The sequence below is a fragment of the Betta splendens genome, chromosome 24 (assembly GCF_900634795.4).
Source record: "Betta splendens chromosome 24, fBetSpl5.4, whole genome shotgun sequence".
NCBI classification, from domain to species: Eukaryota; Metazoa; Chordata; class Actinopteri; order Anabantiformes; family Osphronemidae; genus Betta; species Betta splendens.
This window is the reverse complement of record NC_040901.2, coordinates 8,169,481-8,188,380: the sequence shown is the minus strand read 5'-3', so window position 1 is coordinate 8,188,380 and position 18,900 is coordinate 8,169,481. Positions and strand designations below refer to the sequence as shown.

General features: G+C 48.2%; 3 protein-coding genes across 8 annotated transcripts in view; 2 read left to right on the top strand and 1 right to left on the bottom strand.

Moving 5' to 3' along the window:
* Positions 1–78: 78 nt before the first annotated feature.
* On the bottom strand, positions 79–7,174 carry znf513a (zinc finger protein 513a). 3 transcript variants are annotated; one of them, XM_029140856.3, is made up of 5 exons: positions 7,028–7,174; positions 6,005–6,141; positions 5,007–5,141; positions 2,599–3,369; positions 79–2,443 (listed from the first exon to the last, which is right to left on the bottom strand). In XM_029140856.3, the coding sequence occupies exons 2-5, from the start codon at positions 6,042–6,044 to the stop codon at positions 1,491–1,493; spliced, it is 1,899 nt and encodes a 632-aa protein (XP_028996689.1). In that variant the 5' UTR covers positions 6,045–6,141; positions 7,028–7,174; the 3' UTR covers positions 79–1,490. The 3 variants fall into 3 exon arrangements, with proteins under 3 accessions (XP_028996689.1, XP_028996688.1, XP_028996690.1); XM_029140855.3 differs by having other exon boundaries at positions 6,950–7,159; XM_029140857.3 differs by lacking the exons at positions 6,005–6,141; positions 7,028–7,174 and adding an exon at positions 3,780–3,868 and having other exon boundaries at positions 5,007–5,122.
* A 1,304-nt stretch (positions 7,175–8,478) lies between these two features.
* Positions 8,479–17,212, top strand: si:ch211-278j3.3 (E3 ubiquitin-protein ligase RNF19A). 3 transcript variants are annotated; one of them, XM_055506625.1, is made up of 11 exons: positions 8,545–8,613; positions 9,501–9,596; positions 11,031–11,736; positions 12,068–12,567; positions 13,778–13,983; positions 14,066–14,213; positions 14,337–14,499; positions 14,578–14,692; positions 15,338–15,469; positions 15,581–15,842; positions 15,927–17,212. In XM_055506625.1, exons 3-11 carry the CDS (start codon positions 11,584–11,586, stop codon positions 16,177–16,179), a joined length of 1,932 nt encoding a protein of 643 aa, XP_055362600.1. In that variant the 5' UTR covers positions 8,545–8,613; positions 9,501–9,596; positions 11,031–11,583; the 3' UTR covers positions 16,180–17,212. The 3 variants fall into 3 exon arrangements, with proteins under 3 accessions (XP_028997421.1, XP_028997420.1, XP_055362600.1); XM_029141588.3 differs by lacking the exon at positions 9,501–9,596 and having other exon boundaries at positions 8,479–8,613; positions 15,602–15,842; XM_029141587.3 differs by lacking the exon at positions 9,501–9,596 and having other exon boundaries at positions 8,479–8,613.
* A 282-nt stretch (positions 17,213–17,494) lies between these two features.
* Positions 17,495–18,900, top strand: part of si:dkey-71h2.2 (low density lipoprotein receptor adapter protein 1) — a 32,802-nt gene continuing 31,396 nt past the window's right edge. For both annotated transcript variants that reach the window (XM_029140669.3, XM_029140670.3), the window contains exon 1: positions 17,495–18,024. In XM_029140669.3, coding sequence (XP_028996502.1) covers positions 17,940–18,024 — 85 coding nt within the window. In that variant the 5' untranslated portion in view covers positions 17,495–17,939. The remainder of the gene's footprint in view (positions 18,025–18,900) is intronic.

Sequence of the window (18,900 nt, the reverse complement as noted above, 5' to 3'; positions counted from 1 at the left end):
TTAAATTGTCTATTTATCATAAAAGAAAATACTAGAATTTGACACGATGTAAAGAATGAGAACCACCCTTGTTTGATATTCAATGTAATGAGTTCCATGTTTATTTCAAAATCCTCATTTTAAGGCATTTATGAGACACTGCATAAGGAAAAAAACGGACACTTGGGCGATGTCGGTACTAATCAATGGATTCAATAATCCACTGTGTCCTAGCAAACTGGCAACCTGAAAAATATGTCACTTGCATATAATAATCATTAACAAAAAGATGCAATTTCAGTCCCTATTCTTCCCATGGTAACTAGATGACACATTTAAAATAATAAACGCATCTATATATTAAATTATGCATTTCTAGCAGTGTCTTACAGCCACATTAGAAACTCAAACAACACTCACATGCTTACTAATCTTTTTTTTCTCAAGTAGAAAGCAAGAATGGGCTAATTTCACAGTAATCAAAATGAAGATGGTTCATTCTGCCTCAGGCGCTTCTCAGTTGGCCCGTTGACGGCAGACATTAGTGATGTATAGCAGGCATCATAGTCACGTTTGCTTTTGTTCAGCATGCTCGTTTGCATTTAATGGTCACATAAAATATCAACCCGCCCTACCGAACATCGAATGACGCTGTCGAATAAACCTTCCAAATGCAACTGTGTGTGTGTGTGTGTGTGTACGATTGTGCTTTTTCTTGAACCATACAACCAAATCAAAACTGACGGCAGCTTCCAAGATATGTGTGCATGCGATTTTAGTGTTAAAATTCAGTGGTTTTATTTATTAGAAATGTTGTTTTACAAACCTGGGTTTAGTTGAAATTACAGTATGGGTAAAGACGCTGATACTTAGGTTTTTAAGCTACATGTAAATATATATAGAGCAATAAACAAAGTACTAATAACTAGCATTTTGCTAGTAGTACATACATCACTGAAGGCTTGTCATTACCAGAGCTTGCGCTCCAGTGCAAAGACAGTGATTCTGGGTCCCTTAGAGGAAACCACACTCACATAAAGCTGCCCTGTTTACTATTACGGACATTATTCCTGTAACACAAAATTTAACGTTAGACCCAGACTAGGACATCAGCTCCATTAGCATGGGTTCCATGCACTTGGGGGAATTTCCTAGTATTTTGTGATATGTGGTATTTAAATATGCATTGCTATGAGAGCAGGAACGGTTTTTATAATAAACGTTAACATACAGTACTAGTGTGGTATAACACATAAGACACTGACTTCAGTATAGACAGTCCATTCATTGACACAGTAGAAGTCAAACTGAACAGACACTCGATCCAAAAGGCATCAAAACATTAACAACTTTTTTTTTTAATTGTGCGAGATTCTATAATTGAACAATTAGCAGCCTCTGAAGACGTCTGACAAAACAGTAAAGACCAACACACAAAAATAATATAAAGGCTCTGTGAAGATTAAAAAAAAACAAAAGTTGCTGGTAGCTTAGTTCTGCTGAGTTAAACTTTATACAATCTCTAGTTTGTAGCACGGGTGTATTGTCTGATTTCCCTCCCGAGGCATATACTGCATATCAACGCCTGTTTCTTTCCTGTGTGTTTGAACACCAACTCCCATCTCTTTCCTTACTTCTTCCTCTTCACCGTTTCCAGTCATTGGAACTTTCACCCAGCCGTCCGTGGCCAAGCCGTGTTTCTTCTGGTGCCTCTTGTAATTGTCCCAGTGGCCGGTAGTGTAGCCGCACTCCTGACACTTATACGGCTTCTCTCCGGTGTGCCGAAGCATGTGCCTCTTCAGGTTCATGCTCTGGTTGCAGCTGTAGCTGCACACGGCGCACTGGAACGGTTTGGCACCCGAGTGCACCCGCTGGTGGCGCTTCAGATTGGCCAGGTTCCCGCAAGCGTAGTCGCACAAATGGCACTTGTACGGTTTTTCGCCCGTGTGTACTCTGTGATGGCGCTTGAGGTTGTCGAAGTGCGCCGAGGCGTAATCGCACTGGGGGCACTTGTAGGGTTTCTCTCCGCTGTGAGTTTTCATGTGACGTGCCAAGTGGTTGGGGTAGTGTGTGAGGAAGGGGCAGGCGGCACATGTGTACACCTTGTCGCTGCGTTCACCGGGGCTGTTAGGAGACGAGGAGGAGTCCTTGGTCAACATATCAAGGGTACACTTGGCACAGATCTGGGCTGAGGAGCCGTCCTCATCCTCCAGCACAATGCCACACAATCGACAAGTATAAGGGAAAAGGGGGGGAGGGAGGGCGGCACTCTCTGCTATGTTGCCCCTGGTTGCCCTGCTGCTGCCACTGTCTGTGGTCTCCAGCAGAGGTGGGGGATGCTGACCAGAGGCTGGGTTAGAAGGTGGGATGGGTGGCGGCGATGCCCCCTTTAAACCATCAAAGGCCGACAGGTAGTCATTGTTCTGGACTCCCAAACTCAGGTTTGACGTTGGCCTTGAAAGCTCTGAAAAGGAAAAGGAAAAAAGTACTGTGTTACTTTGTACTATCTCCATCCCCCCACTCCAACATCATCCCCTATGGTAGATGATTGATTATATAAATAAAATCATTTGAAATTCTAGTTATGGAGAATTAAATAGTTTCTAAAGGCTCACACACCCTTGGTAGAAGCACCAGGTTCCTCCCCAGCAGCTCTTTGCCCAGTCATATGCCTCTTCAGACTGTTCTGGCCATTGGCAGCTCCTGGTGGAACATCCTGTCCTGCCCCTGAGGAGGGCACATGCATGCGCTGGTGCCTCTTGAGGTTACCAAGGGAACTGCAGGCAAAAGTGCAGCTGTCGCATTTGTATGGTTTTTCCCCAGTGTGAATACGCAGGTGTCTCTGCAGGTTCACCAGCTGCGCCGAGGCGTAAGTGCACAGGGGGCAGTTAAAGGGCTTCTCCCCGTTGTGCGTCTTCATGTGACGCTTCACGTGGTTGGCGTAGCGCGAGGAGAAGCCACAGAGATGACAAGAGTGCAGTTTCGGCGACTTGTCCTCAGCCGTCAGCGCTTTGTCGCCCATGCCGTTGGCCACCGCTTCCCCGTCAAGCTGTGAATGGGCGCCCGAGCGAATCCCACTGATGCCTCCAAAAGACGAACAGAAGTCTGTGCTTTTGGCTTCCCTGGAGGCTTTGCAGCACCTTAGGCAGTATGGGCTGACGAGGTCTATGCCAGACCCCAGCGGCTCGTCACGGAGCTGGCTGCAGCTCCTGCAGGACAGGTATGGAGGAAAGCTGGGCTCGGACTGGGCTGCGCGTCCCTCGTCGTCCCTCCCGTTGTCAGTCGTGCTGCGAGAGTTGTCAGTTTCACTTTCCATACTGAGCTGGCTGTAGGTAGGACTTTCCTCATCACCCAGAGAATACACAGAGAAGCCAATCTCAGCAGCCACCTCTGTTCAGGGACAAAAAACGATAAAATGTGATTCTATAATGTTACTATTATATTTTGTTGTTAAGAACAAATGGACTTATTAGTGCTACTACTTGAATATAATTTAGTAGCTAAACCTAAAAGCAGTTAAAAGCGGCTGCTGAGAGGTGATGAGAATGTTACTGTGCTGAAATGTAACATGATTGAATGACTCAGCAAAAACTAACAAAACACAATCAGTTGTGCATCTATGGTCTTGATAGTAAATAAAAAAATCAGACACTCAACTGAGTGTTTCAAGAAGAAGCTCGCTGTAGGGAAAACAACACCCAGCACTTCAGAAAATATTCCCTGAATGTATCACATCGAGTCACTTCACTCTGAGAATCTGTCTTTTTCAAGAAAGAGGAATAAAGTGAACGGATACTTACACTAGAAGCAAGGTTAACTGCATTTCAGTTGCTGCTGCGTCATTTGAGTTTTCAGGCAAAGGAAAAATCCAAAAAGGCAGAAAGAAAAGCTTCAAGACACAGAATTCACTAGTTCAGTGCTTCAGAAAGCGAACAAGCCAAGAGAAAGCCACCTTTCCTCAGAGGTGCTGAGACAGAATGTGAGGAAGGAGAGAGCCAAAGCTGCCCTTTTATCCTGACTGTAGAAACCTTCTGGATGATTACCAAACCTAATGATAATGATGATGACTATAATGGTGAGGCTGCAGCTGATGATGATGATAATGATGATGAGGTTAGATGATGATGATGATGATGATGATGATGATGATGATGATGATGATGATGGCAGCGAGGAGGAAACTATAATGGCAGTGGGGTAGTGGGAGCAGAGGCAGCAGCAGCAGATGATGATGATGATGATGATGATGATGATGATGATGATGATGATGATGATGATGATGAATAAATGCCTTCTTATAATGGTGTCCTTGATGGTAATGGTCCTATTTTTATGACCCTTATATAATAATGGTGTCTCAGCTCCTTTCTCTACTTTTCCATTTTTTAAATCAATCTCTCTGACAAAGAGCCACACTGGAAAATAGGAGCTGGTAGTTCAATTTGTCCCACTGTTGCACAGAGGGGCTGCACTTCATCAAAGAGAAATAAACAGTAAAAAACTACAGGTCCTCTGTATAGCAAAATAAGGCACTGCCACATTTATTTAAAGGTTAAGCCATTATAATAACTTACTGTATCTTTTTCATTTCATATTTTCACAGTAATTAAGAAGTGACAACAGTTTGTATTCAATAAAACAATGCTACTCTGCTCTCCGACCAAGCCAATGTAGCCTACAGTAAAGATGTAAGTGGGGGGTCCACGATTACCAAGCTGGCTTCAGATTTCCAGCCTACACATCCATTTGCTCTGGGACTTTCAGAGTCTGTATCCTTGATAATGCCAGATTCTACTGCTGCCACTTCATGTGAACAGCACAGATGTTTTTTTTTACTGTGAGTCACACAGTTCACAATGTAGCATATTGTATCACAAAATCAGTACTGACCTTGGTTGTACATTGCGAGGATTGGAACTACACATGCTGTTACCGTGGTGACAATAGATGATGCCACATCAACATGTGCTGAATGCTTAAGAGGTGCAATTTCGAAAATCTGAATATAACGTTAATATGTTACAAACCTGAGAACTTTTCCAAGCCTAGAATCCTGTCGTCATGATCTGGATCATCAAACTCAAGGTCTTGTCCCAGAAGGAAGTCTGTGTCTAAGTTGAGGTTTCCTGGAGCTTCAATAGCTACACCATCTTCAGAATCCACTGAAGTCATAGAAAAGAACCAATCAACAACTAAAACTGCTGTCAACTTGATGGAAATACTATCTGGGAATAACTATATCCAGTAATTGTATGACATATGCACATTCATAATTAAAATGAAGTTAAGGATGTTTTTGTTGACTGTTCAGATAAATGAGAACCATTAGAATTTAATTTACAACTTTAGACAGTACAAACAACCCTGCCAACAGTTGACAGATGGAGTCCTTATACTGCAGTTACAGCTAATGAAGCCCAAAATACTAACTTGGTCTGTCAAGCTTGATGGAATCTAAACAGCCATCGCACAGCTGTCACCCTTCGCAAAACTACTTTGAGGCTGTTTCAAGGACATCATGCCAGCAGCCTTATTTGGGCTGATTACAAGACTTTTGCTACCATCTACTGGCCATTTCAGTTGTCGACATAAAGATGCATCATTGGGGAAAAGAATATTTTTGATAGGCGCTGCAACACAGTTTAGAATAGATGGTGTTCATTTTCATCACTTCTGTCGTTTTTGGGTGCTATAATGAAAATACTTCCATTTTTAAACAAACTATATCATTGACAGCACGGTGAACCTGAGTCATTATCATTATTATTATGATCACATCTCATTAGAGACCTGAATATGTTGGGTTAGTGAGAAGCTTCAGAATTTTACAAACAATAGATATTTGTATCTGTGGAACTGTTTCTGCAACCGCTTAAGCGTTGGTGCCCAGTCATCAACATTAACAGGTAACCCAGCAGGTCAGTAGGAATTAGATGAGGCACTTTTAGTATCCAATGCAATCGATGGGGTGCAGACATGAACTAAGCTTTGTTCTGTCACCACGACAAGACCTGTGAATACTTACACTTGACTGGCTGTGGATTCTGTTGTTTTTTTCTGGGCATCTTCCAGTCAGCCTCTCTCTTTTTTGTAATGTCTTCTTGCAGACTTCCACAACCATCAGCTCATTCTTGCGCCTTTGGACATCAGTCTTCAGTATCTCTATGGAGACAGGACCGAAGGCATACCGTCATTAATTATTAACACACCACTAATTTCAAAGAAAAAGATGCTAATTCAATTTTTAATTAAATCAACCATGAAACACAAAATATCTGAGCAATTTAAGTGTGTTTTTCATCAAGTTGCTTCTGACAGTGGACAACAAAATTTCATATCTGGAACAAATCCAGGAACATTCACAACTTAAGTACTATATGAAATTACACAGCTGCCGTTATTTTATTGTAAGATCGATTTCCTAGCTGCTTCACGTCTCTTACTATTTGCATTCGACTATAAATGGCATCAACCAACCAGTTGGCTTCACTGTGTCCTAATGAAACCAGCTGGTAGTTGTTGGTATAAATAACAGCCTCCATGCTGATAGTGGATCATAACACCGACATAAATCACTTCTTTTGAAAGGCTCTAACATTAGACGACACGTGTGTGATCTGAATGTATGATCTGCTGTATTTAGCCCGAAAACACACTACGTAGTATCTCGATATTAATAGGCGTTAGCATAATGGCTAACACATTAGCGCTGGTGAACGCCGGAGAGTAATAAAGCCAGCTAGCAAGAACATGTTCCCACATAGCGTCCAGCTAATGTTGTCACTGCACAACAGGGTAAGTCTGCAAAATGTGCACAAAGGGGCGACGGGCAACCGAACGCGCGGCTTTCATCAGCAAGTAGTTACTACTTCATACAACCGCACCGCTCAGGACATGTTAACCGTGGCTAAACATGTTTAGCCCGAGAAGCTAATGTGAACTTCACCAGTTAGCCTTCATGCTAACTTACCTACTAAACGTAAATATTCCCGTCGGCTGCGATGGGCTTTATCCTGTCTATACACGCCATTAGGACCGAAGCGCTTGCCTTCAAACAAACAACCTCTGGAGATCCGCCATTTCTTCATGAGCTGCGGCGACAAAGAAAGGCAATTAATGGTATTTTTCATAACTTAATTGATTTTTGGATTCGCCTGTGAGCCAGCACCAGCAACAATAAGAAGACTTCCGGCCAAGCTCCTTCACAATAACATAGACCTCTACACTAATAATGTTTTCAAACCTGAATTTAAGACAAAACTAAACAAACCGTAAAGTTTAGTCCATTGTATTATTGTATGAGTTTAACAGGAACAACACGAATTAAGTAACTTCAAAATTAGTTGGCAAAAGAGTAATATTGGTCAGTAATACAGGAGCCGATTACGATTAAATATAAAGAAAACAACTGCAAGCCAAGTTGATAAATAGAAGGAAAAGCAAGAATATGTATTAATTTATATATTGTACAATGATAACATCTGAGCACGATATATAGAGAATAGAGCAGCATTCAGTATGAAGGTCATATGTAGTAAATGCACTAACAGTATCTGCCTCTGCCAGTGTATTTTATGTCTGATATCCTACAATAAACTGCTTACATACTAAAATAATAATAAGTGAAAACGTTAAAACGTTACAAACAACACATCACAATCATCTGTATAGTTGCCTGTAAATGTATATGCTTTTATTATGAAGGGCTGGTAAGTTTACCGGACGTTTTGTGGTTGCCGATGAGATGCATCTTAATTCAATTGACTCCGTTGTGTTTCCGTTTCCGAAAATAATTTCCGGTTACTGGCCCTTACTGAATGATGGTAGTTGTAGTTCCCAAACTGTCGACTGTCGACTTGTGCTTGGCTTTAAGATTAAATCAGCGCTGACTGTTCAACAACACACAGACTAAAACCGTAAAAACACATGCGTACTGCTCTTTTAAATTGTTCATCTAAATTATAGGTTATCTTGCGCTTTTACAACTTTCAACAACATTATTATATTTTTTCCCAAGAACCCTGAAATAAACCTCATTAAATAAATTTATTTTACTGCTAATACCAAGCTCCCTCTATTTTGTGTACTTTTCTTCATTCTAAATCAAAAATAATTTGTTATATATTGTCTTATTCATTCATCTGGTTATAGTACTATAGTTGTCTTAAATACCATTGAGTATAGTATCTATATGAGAAACTGTGAACTCTACACCATCTGTGTGTTTTTGGCACCGAAAGACAGCGACCCGCTGTGTTTCCACGGACTCGGGCATTTATGAATAGGAGATCCTGGGATTTTGCGTCATCTCATTGGTTCCCGTCTCCGCAGTGTGCCTTCCCTCAGGCCGCCAGTCCGCTGCTCAACGCGGGTGGGGTGGGGGGGGGGACTCTCCTCTACGCGGATCTCCTCTCCTGGCCTCGCTCCCGCACCGGACCTCATCATGATACCCACCCTCTATGCAGCTTTTTGTCGCTCACACGCGCTCTCTGTGCAGCAGTGAAGAGGAGGAGACGGCGTCGCGGGGAGCGAGGAAGGGGGTGGGGGGGGGGGTGTTTCTGTGCTACTGCTTGATCCTGGGAGGGGAGGAGCCAGTTGTTGATTCCACGCTGCAAGGAGAAGGCGCACAGAGAGGTAAGATGCCGTTTACGTAATAGATGCTGTTATGCGTTGTATCTGCAGCCCGGGCGCATTTGCGCAACGCCCGCTCGCCTTCCGCGTCGGCGTGAGTCGTGTTCGTGGAGGATACACGGAGGTGAAGGTGAATGCGAATACGTAGCCCGTTAACCATGCCACTCCCTGCAACAACACTGATGCCCCGAGCAGACCTATGCTGATATGATGAAAATGGACGTGTGTGTGAATGTGGAAGTATTTTTGAATTATTACGGGACGCCCGGCTTTCATTTGACAGCTTTTGCAGCACCTTGAATTATTCCTGCATATTGATATATAAAAAGGCCTATGTACTGGGGTAATCTGTGGAATAACTCTCCATGGATTAGGAGTTAATAAACTAAGAAGACGAGTAGTGCACAGATAATTTGATATCATCCTTTATATTATCATTTCTAATTCAAAAGTAGGGTGCTAAACTCAGTGTTGATGCACAAACTGAGTATTTCGGTCAGGGATGGAGTGATGCTGAATGCTGTGTGTCAGGCTGAGGTCACACTCTGCAGACCCGCATTGCTGCTGTGGGCTTGTGTCCAGCGGACGGATATTTTAATAAGGTCGTATCATCAGGTTTCCCCCCGTAGAAGAGGAGACGGCATCGCACTGGTAGCTGGTTGTGTTTTTTTACCCGGTGATTGCTTAGCAACAGCCTGTTAACACATGTGACCCTGGAAAAGTGACCAGACTGAGGAGGTAGCACAGCCGCGATGCTACACGTCACTCACAGGACATAAATAAATAAATCAAAGTGCTTTTTTCCCCCGTTTGTCTTTTTTAGACAGCTGTGGGGCAGATTGTGGTTGTGTAACAATCCCATCTGTCATTGATATCTTATCTGTCACCAGGAGTGAGCCATAGCATAGGCTCCATCCGGCCACCGCTTCAACTTCTACATGTGATTAAGAGACGGGTCGTGATTCGCAAGAGTCTGATTTAATAACGTGAGTGTCACAGCAGCTCGTTTCCATCGTTCATGTGTCTGGCGTAAAGGGGTCAGCGTTAATCTCGCGTTCTCTTCACACCGAACATCTGTGCGGGTTAAATGTCACGGTCGATTTTCACCCCCTCAACATTAGAGCGGCGGAGCCTGCAGCTCCTGAGTCAACATGCAGGAACGCTGGGCCCCGCGTTTCCCATTATCCGACCGGCATCGCCTGATTACCTTCGATCCTCCTTCCTGCCTGGTTAATGTCCATGTTTCACACAGGCTTTGAGTTAAAAGTCAGGGTGAGACGACCAAAATGACATCATCAGAGTTCTTTGACAACTTTTATACAACTTGCCGTTATAATGTTGTTTGATCCCATAATATTCCCGGAAAAAAAAGTAAAAATGAGGCTCCTGCAAATAACTTTTACATCATAAATCTGCTGTGATGTGAATAAAGTCAAAAGTTCTAGGAAAGATTTAGTTTTTCGCTTTAAATCCCTGTAATCCCTCGAGACGCCTCAAGAATTTGAATTCCTGCACCGTTTCAGCGTCCTGTTCGCTCTCCGCGGCCGAGAACTGGTCAGAAGTCAGTCTCAGGCCTCGGGGCACGTCACAGCTCACTGTACACAGACACATGCTCTCACGCATTCAGGAAGCGGCCATTAGGCTGCAAAGTGGGGACGTGCTCGCTCTCAGGCCGAGCGGCATCTGCGTCCGTCCCTCAGGTCCTTAATTACGTCTCCTCGCGCCGCCCGCTGGACATTAACCAGCCCTGGACTCTTCCTCCTCCTCCTCTTCCTCCTGCCAGCGTGTCTTAGCATCCAGAGGCCGTGTGCATTAGTCGGTGGTGGGTTTTAACCTAATGATGGTGATCTGTAGCAGGACTCGTGGAGCTGCTGTTCAAATCCAGTAGGGGACAGATGAACAAATCACCTTAATGGACCTGCTGACAGAACTCTAACCTAGGGTTGAGATGAGGTAGTTTTATTTAAAAGTGAACTCTTCACCACAGTTCATATTGAAATGTTCAAGCTGTGTAAATAAACAGTACTTCCCGCTCTGACCTGACGTGGTGCCGACGAGGAGGCAGCTTGTTTAATTGCTCTGAATCCCCTCATGCTCCCTTTACGCTCCGGGCCCGATTATGAAAGCCCCCGGCCGCCTAATGGGGACAGAATGAGCGGCCTGTGCTCGGCCTCAGCCGCCGCCAGATCCTTTCTGTCCGAGCCACAGCGCTCTCATGCAGCGTCTCACGGCTGCTGAGACGACACCACAAGGCTCTTTAAAGCGAAATGGGTCCTGCGCTTTGTGTGGAACTGATCCATTATCAATAAGTTCCCAGTGACGATGGAGATAAACAGTAACAAATGGAGCATCACGGTATTTCTGTTAAAGTCCTGTTTACTGATGCTGTGCTTTTAAATAGCCTGAATGTTTGATTTCAGGTTAAGGTGCTGCTGCGGAGAGGATGACGGAGGGCAGTCGGACAGTTCGGGACTAGCTGAGGCGAAGACAAAAGTAAACCTCATGACCAGGCCTTGGATGGTTTCCAAATCAGCGATGTCCCCCTCGGTGTGGGACCACCTCCCCCCTCTCCCCGTTGTCCCCCTGTCCATCTCACCCACTCCTCCTCCCTCCTGCAGCGGAACGACGGAGCAGCTCCAGGACTCTGAACTGTGAAAACTCCCTCACCCTCCCACACACACACACACACACACACACACACACACCCTCCCACACACACACACACACACACACCCTCCCACACACACACACACACACACACACACACCCTCCCACACACACACACACACACACACACCCTCCCACACACACACACACACACACACACACACACACACACACACACACACACACACACACACACACACCCCTCTCTCTCTCTCCCACACACACACGCACACACTCGAGCTTGCATTCTGCCGATGCTCGTTGGCCCGCCCTCCTCAGCTGCCGTCCCTGCTCCAGTCGTCGACCATGAAGCGGCCCAAGCAGCAGACGGGGCCTCTGAGCTTCCTCAACTTCTTCAGCAGGAAGCCCAAAGCGGAGCCGAAGCCCGAGAGGCCGGTGGACGCCTGGCCCAGAGAGGAGGTGTCCATCACCCTGACTCCAAGCGAGCGCCCGGAGCCGGTGAGCGTTCTCCCACTGCACTCAGTCGGTCCCGCTCTATGTTAAATAGATAATGCTATTATTCCTCAATATCTACAATTAAGTCAGAAAATGAGGCTAAAGTAAGATTAATGAAAGGTTTTGAGGCACTTTATGAACCTGTGCTAATCATTAACTCTGCCTGCTGTCTCCTTCTTCCTGTCACAGCTCAAACCCATTAAGGTGTTTATCTAACTAATTGGTCGCTCGTTACGTATGTTGCCAAGAAACCGAGTGGACAAAGAGCCTAGAGCTCCACCCACACGCACTCCAGTCCAAATGTCTTTCAACAGAAAACATTTCTGATTTGCAGCAGGACGCTCGGGCGCTGGAAAACCGACATCTCTGTGACTCTGAACAGGACCTCGGCCTCACGGCGGCCGAAGGAAGAGCAGGCGACGGGGGCGGAGCCGGCTCCACGGGCGCCGCCGGCCCGGGCGGGGTCGGCGGCGCCTCCACCGGCGGCTCCACCGGCCTCCTGTCGCTCTCGGCCTCCAGCCAGGAGCAGCTGCTGGACGGGCACCTGGAGGAGTGCCCGCTGTGCCTGCTGAGCCAGCCGCGCTGCCACTTCCCGCGCCTCAGCTCCTGCGCCCACCGGGCCTGCTCCGACTGCCTGCGCCAGTACCTGCGCATCGAGATCTCGGAGAGCCGGGTGGGCATCGCCTGCCCGCAGTGCTCCGAGGCCCTGGCGCCGCTGGACGTGCGCTCCATCCTGGACGACCGGGCGCTGCTGGAGCGCTTCGAGGAGTACCAGCTGAGGCGCTACCTGGCGGCGGACCCGGACACGCGCTGGTGCCCCGCCCCCGACTGCAGGTACCCACCACGAGGGGGGCGTTAATGCAGAACCAGCTGCAATAACGGTCCCGCTTGATGACATCCATGACATGAGGTCCACGTTCTTTAATCACGTTACTTGGTAGAGAAGAACCGGGTTTTATTGAGGCTCTTTCTCTTGCATGGTTGTATCACATTATGTAGAGATTCTTTTTTTCCAAAGCTAGAACATGATTTCATTTGTGATCGATCCAAGACCTTATCATAAATCATACAGGCAGAAAGTGGAGCAGATTCTCTAGATAACCACAATGCATTGCAACCGCAAAGTGTGTTCTGAGCTGACCATAAGTCCTCCTGCTGTTGTTAACAACCTGCACGAGCACTGATGCATCGCTGCATCACCCTAATGCTCATGGTAACCAGATAGGACGGCTGCTGGGAAATCAGTGTGTGTGTGTTTGTGTGTGTGTGTGTGTTTCTGTGTGTGTGTGTGTGTGTGTGTGTGTTTGTGTGTGTGTGTGTGTGTGTGTGTGTGTGTGTGTGTGTGTGTGTGTGTGTGTGTGTGTGTTTGTGTGTGTGTGTGTGTGTGTGTTTTTATGTGTGTGTGTGTGTGTGTATATGTGTTTCTGTGTGTGTGTGTGTGTGTGTGTGTATGTGTGTTTCTGTGTGTGTGTGTGTGTGTGTTTTTATGTGTGTGTGTGTGTATATGTGTTTCTGTGTGTGTGTGTGTGTGTGTGTGTATGTGTGTTTCTGTGTGTGTGTGTGTGCACACGCGTTGGGTGCGTATTCGCAGTCAGAGGCACAGATGCACCAGGACGCAGGCGTCCGTGTCAGACCGGTCCGTCTCCCAAAACTGCTCACAGCTCTGCCGTGATGAATGAGTGGGGCAAAAATCAATACGCCAATCTGTCTGACGCTGTGGTGAATTAAATATAACGCCGAGAAACAAGAGATCTGCAGCTACGACAGATCCACTGAAATAGGAGTGTAAGGTTTGTGGTATTAAAACGCTTAAACGGCTACAAGCTCCCACATAAAGTAGCCTTTGAACTGACCTGAGCAGTGGAGAGGATTTGTAGGAATTCTGTATATATATATATATATATATATATATATATATATATATATATTATTACGCACATAAAACATTCATGTTAACCCAGTTCTCCCTCTGAGGGGCTGAACTGAGCTTCAGCATCAGCCTCCAAATGGAACCGCCTCCGTCTGAGGCCTCGTCTCTCCCCAGCTACGCCGTCATCGCCTACGGCTGCGCCGAGTGCCCCAAGCTGAGCTGCGGCCGCGAGGGCTGCGGCACCGAGTTCTGCTACCACTGCCGCCAGCTGTGGCACCCCAACCAGACGTGCGACCAGGCGCGGCGCCAGCGGGCCCGCCACACGTCGGGCGGCGCCGACGCCTCCACCATGTACGTCTTCAACGAGGAGCCCGGGGGAGGTGAGGCCGGCGCCGGCGCCGCCGCTCGGCCTGGGGCACTCGGCCGCGCCTCTCACTCTGTCGCACGTTTGCTCCCGTGCAGACGCGGAGGAGATCAAGGCGTGCCCCCGCTGCGGCGCCTACATCATGAAGACCAACGACGGCAGCTGCAACCGCATGAACTGCACCGTGTGCGCCTGCCAGTTCTGCTGGCTGTGCATGCAGGAGATCACCGACGTGCACTACCTCAGGTACCCGGCCCGCTATTTGTGTCCGTACATCCCCACTGCCTCTCCTACAGGCTAACTGCGCCTCCGTTGGGACCAAGCTGTCGTTGCCGTGGCAACGGGATGAACGTTGCTCCTCTGCCTCAGTCCCTCAGGATGCACGTTCTGGGGCAAAAAGCCATGGTCGCAAACCCGCAAGGTCCTGTGGCAGGTGGGCATGTTGCTCGGCGCGCCGGTGGTCATCTCCCTCATAGCGGGCATCGCCATCCCAGTCATCATCGTGGGCATCCCCATCTACATGGGCCGCAAGGTACGGCTCCCCGCTGGGTGGAAGGAGTGAATGGGGGGAGCGAACAGGCGAGACGCTGACGTGTCCGTTGCCACACAGGTTCATGGACGGTGTAAGAAAAACAATATCTCAGGAAGCAAGCACTACCTGACCGTGGCCAGCGGGGTGATGATGTCAGTGTTTGTGTCACCGGTCATAGCCGCCGTCACTGTGGGTAAGTGCAACAATTGTTAATAATGCCAATTGCTTGAATTAGTTTTCGATTTTATATTATTTTTCACATTTGCTATCTAGTTTCTTCTGATTCGGCCTCGTTGTGTGTCTCGTTTCAACTCAAGCAGACGTCCACACAGTGCTGCTCCTCGCTCTCTCTCTCTCTCTCTCTCTCTCTCTCTCTCTCTCTCTCTTGGCTGGCAGGCTCTTCCTCGTGCCCCCATTTCACCCACCCGTGCCAGGTCGATGGTGCCCCCGTGTTCACGATGTCCCTTTGTTTGGCCTAAACTCTGCTTTGTGTTCGCAAATTCCTATCTCCGTCGCAGCTTGCGTAATCACACAGCGCAGGGAGGCTGCTGCTCGTCAACTCTAGGGATCTGTTGAAAGTACTGTGGATGAAGGGGAGGGAGGCTAAAATTCATATCACAGACTTAAATGTCACTTAGCTCCTTCTGCTAACCAGTAAAAACCTTATGGAGCTGTGTGGAGCTGTAACTGGAATTCACGCTTTAGTCCATGGTCCACAGTGAGGCTGGTCATGCTCCCCCTGGTGGTGATGGTTGGTCACTGCAACAACAGGCTGCAAAACTAATATGTACTGTTGGGTGCAGTGCCTCTATACGTTCTAATCTGCTTTTTGCTGCAGGTGTGGGTGTTCCACTAATGCTGACGTATGTCTACGGAGTCGTCCCCATGTCGCTCTGCAGGAACGGTTGGTGCCGGCCGCAGAGCGAGCCCCCCGAAACCCACAAGATCCAACTGGAGGACCTGGCCAGCTGTGAGTGCAGCGCTTTCACCATCGCCCCCCCTCCGGGTGGAATCACGCTGAGTTGTGACTGTCTCCTCCGAAGCGCAGCCCGATCTGATGGAGTTTCAACTTCTCTTATAGATCTTCTATTCTCTCATGTAGTCAGCGACCACTGGACGGGTCAGAACAACCCGGCGCTCAGCGACACCAGCGTGCAGGAGGTCAGAGTCAGTGTGCAGGAGGTGGGCGTCCTCCCAAGCACGAGCACCACGCCCCCAGAGCTCGATAGCTACGAGGGACTGGATGCAAAACGCCATGGATACGCCCCCGACAGCCAATCCGACTGTGAGGGGGTTATTGTGCCTGACAGCAAGACTGACGACACGCAGGCCCTTCCTGTGAGGTAAATGTGACATACAACAGAGACTGTAAGTGTTTAAAACCCATCCGGCTTCGGTCGTCTTCAGCTTCATGTTTGGCACCGCAGGGAAGGAACCAACATCGAGGTTCGCGTGGAGATCGAGACCCACCCCAGAGGCGGCCGCCAGTCCAGCCTCAGTAGCATCCGGTCCAACCGAAGCCCGTCGGCGGAGTCGCTGGGACAGCCGCAGCCCCAAGACCACCCGTGTGCCTCAGAGCGGGAGGGAGGGGGCGAGCGAGGGGAGCGGGAGGGGGGAGAGCAACCAGGGGAAGGAGCGGCATCAGCAGCAGGAACAGCCCTCCACGTCAACAGTGTCTGAGGTCACTGAACGCAGCCTTTGTGCTCGGCACGGCGATTCGGTCAGATCCCATGGAAACGAACTAGTCCACGGGCTGACGGGTCAGCGGACGGACCGGGCAGCCCCTCGGACGCGGGCCCTCGCACCACGTGCCTTCTAGCTGCAGCCTCCGTGGAGAGAATGTAGTGGAGTCGGCCGGAGCGCCTCCGTAAGCGTATGGAAACCAGAAGTGACTGTGAGCATGTTAGCGACTAGTTCAGTCTTTTGTAGTCTGTTCTACTCCCCCTCTTCCATGAAGCCCCCCCCCCTCTCTCTCTCTCTCTCTATTGCCTGGCTGCTCTTCTCCACTTCCACATTTACTGACCTTACTTCCTCACTCCTCCTCGGCAAATAAAGTCCCACGAGCATGATTGGGTTTATGAGGGGCTAAATATCCGCGCTGCAAGACGCAGGGTGATTTTTTTTTTTATTTCAAAGAAGCCCGATTGTAAAATGAAGCAACACCTGGATGCTGTTGTCGGCCGTGGATGCTCTGCGACGCCGTGGCGGCGGTTGTTGGAACTGACTCGAGGGCTCATGAACACCACGAGTCGTAACTATCAGTCACCGATTCTCAGTCTTCCGTGGAAGCAGACACACTCCACCGCAGCGTGACAGAGCTGTGCTCACATTGGCATCACTGCAGCCTGTCACCTTTTGAAACTAGCCGCATGACTCTTTGTACTCCTTTCGCTGTGTGTGTCCAGGATCACACACGTGCCGTATGCACACAGCCATATGCACAGCAGGCGGCTGCAGTAGCGTGCACCGCTGAAAGCATTAAGTAGAAACTGAAGACCCTCTCAAACGATCACAGAGCACCAAAGCGGCGACATCAGCAGCAGCAGCAGCAGCAGCAGCATGCCACCTCAGGCTAAACTCTAATAACCTGTTCTAGTTGATTAAGTGAAACGCGACTGTACATTCACTGCTAAATTCATGAGTGTGAAATACTTGTGGGAGATGGACTCGGATGAGAAGTTTAATAAAGATTTCACCATGAAGGACGAACACACAGATGTGTTTTCTTTTCAAATGTGGCGAATGAATTTGAAAACGCGTGTTTTATTCTTGCTATTTAGTTTTTATGTGTTGTGTGTCATGACCATTAAAGTAGAAATAATTATTTAATGTATGTATTTAGCAAAAAAAAGTCAAATTGGTGCAATGATGAGCTTCAAGCAATAGAGGGCGCCAACGTACAAGAAATCTCCAGCTTCACGTAAAATATTTCCTGGATTCTTAGCACATTTATATAAATATTTTAATTTACTTAGGCGTTGCAGCGTCTGTGTGTGTGGAAAACAACCCGTCTGTGTTGCTTCTGGTGCAGGACAAAGAAAATCGCCATAAGGCGAATAGCGGTTTATATTAAAACAGAAGCTGGAAGCAGTGTAACTGATCACAGGTCAGTAGACCGCGGTAAACCCTGGCGGACACATCCGTACAATCGCGCTGCATTCGCGTCCCGAGCACTTTTGGGAAGTGGCTTCACGCAGCTGCTGAAGGTTAGAAGGACACGCCCTCAACTTTGGAGCCGGTGCAGTGGGAGCGTCCCCTCCGCTGCGCACACCGTCACCGGCGCGAGCGCGTCGCAGCGGGGACCTGCCTTCGTGGATCATCTCACCGCGGGCCGCTTTGCCTCCGGCGCCTCCGCCGCTCGAGCCGAGCCGACCCGACCCGCTGCCTGCCTTCCGCAGCCTGGCGCCGTCCACCTGCCCGGAGAGCGGACGCACGTCGGGATGGACGCCCTGAAATCCGCCGGCAGAGCGATCATCAAGAGCCCCGGAGTCCCGCGACACACATGGGGAACTTCCAAGCACGAAAGTGAGTGAGCCGACGCGTTCGGGCCGGTGCCGTAGCGAAGGTTGTTATCCACGGTGTTATCTGTCAGAGAGGGGGGGGGGGGGGGGGGGGGACTGGGCTGTGTTTTAGTGCTGGGCAGCTTTTGTTGGCCTTGTTGCCAGATGTGGCTGAATGACTGAGCCGCGGATCGCACAGATGTGTTCTACAGTTATAATTGCTTGACTTATTTCCTGCTTCCAGATCCCCATGTGTGACAAGTAGTTTCTGTTATTATACAGTTATAATTTAATTTGCAGATTCTCCTTGTTTGCTTGTTTATTCTCACGATAATGAGAACTCGCAACTACGTGCTCTCACATGTTAAGTTGCCAATGGGAGATTTCCCAGCATGCCCTCCATCCATTTTGGCCCCAGTGAGTGTTCAGGGATGATTTTGACGGCACGTCCTGTGTCTGATGGAGATGCTAAGCGGCGCGGCGGTGGCTTCCGCAGAGCGAGGCGCCTATGGCGGGCCCCAAGGGTCACTAGAACGGCGTTTTTAAAACGCGTTTTGTCAGGTTGTGACGCGTCATGTCAGGTTGTGACGCGTCACGAGACGCGTCTTGGTTGTTTTCGAGACGCGTCACGAGACGCGTCTTGTTGGGTCGAGACGCGTCACGAGACGCGTCTCGTTTGGTCTATGCAAATTTTTCCCCGCCCATGTTTTCCCACCACCAATACATTCAAAGTGACTTGAGCCAATCACTGATGACTTGGAACAGTCAAAAGTAGTAGATGACTGATACTCACTGACAATGTGTAAACAGTAAAATAGAACTGAAAATAGCCCCTTCCTTGGCTATGTAAGAACATATTCACCAAGTGCTGTAGATAATAAAACAAGATAATAAAATAAAG

What these genes read in the sequence shown, in the direction of transcription:
- si:ch211-278j3.3 (XM_029141587.3), top strand. Translation starts at nt 11,584, where the DNA reads ATGAAGCGGCCCAAGCAGCAGACGGGGCCTCTGAGCTTCCTCAACTTC. An exon ending in CAAGCGAGCGCCCGGAGCCG is followed by an intron (nt 11,737 to 12,067) that starts GTGAGCGTTCTC and finishes TCTGATTTGCAG; the next exon opens with CAGGACGCTCGGGCGCTGGA. An exon ending in ACGCAGGCCCTTCCTGTGAG is followed by an intron (nt 15,843 to 15,926) that starts GTAAATGTGACA and finishes TTGGCACCGCAG; the next exon opens with GGAAGGAACCAACATCGAGG.
- znf513a (XM_029140856.3), bottom strand. Translation starts at nt 6,044, where the DNA reads ATGCCCAGAAAAAAACAACAGAATCCACAGCCAGTCAAGT. An exon ending in GAATCCACAGCCAGTCAAGT is followed by an intron (nt 5,142 to 6,004) that starts GTAAGTATTCAC and finishes CTATGACTTCAG; the next exon opens with TGGATTCTGAAGATGGTGTA. An exon ending in AGGCTTGGAAAAGTTCTCAG is followed by an intron (nt 3,370 to 5,006) that starts GTTTGTAACATA and finishes GTCCCTGAACAG; the next exon opens with AGGTGGCTGCTGAGATTGGC.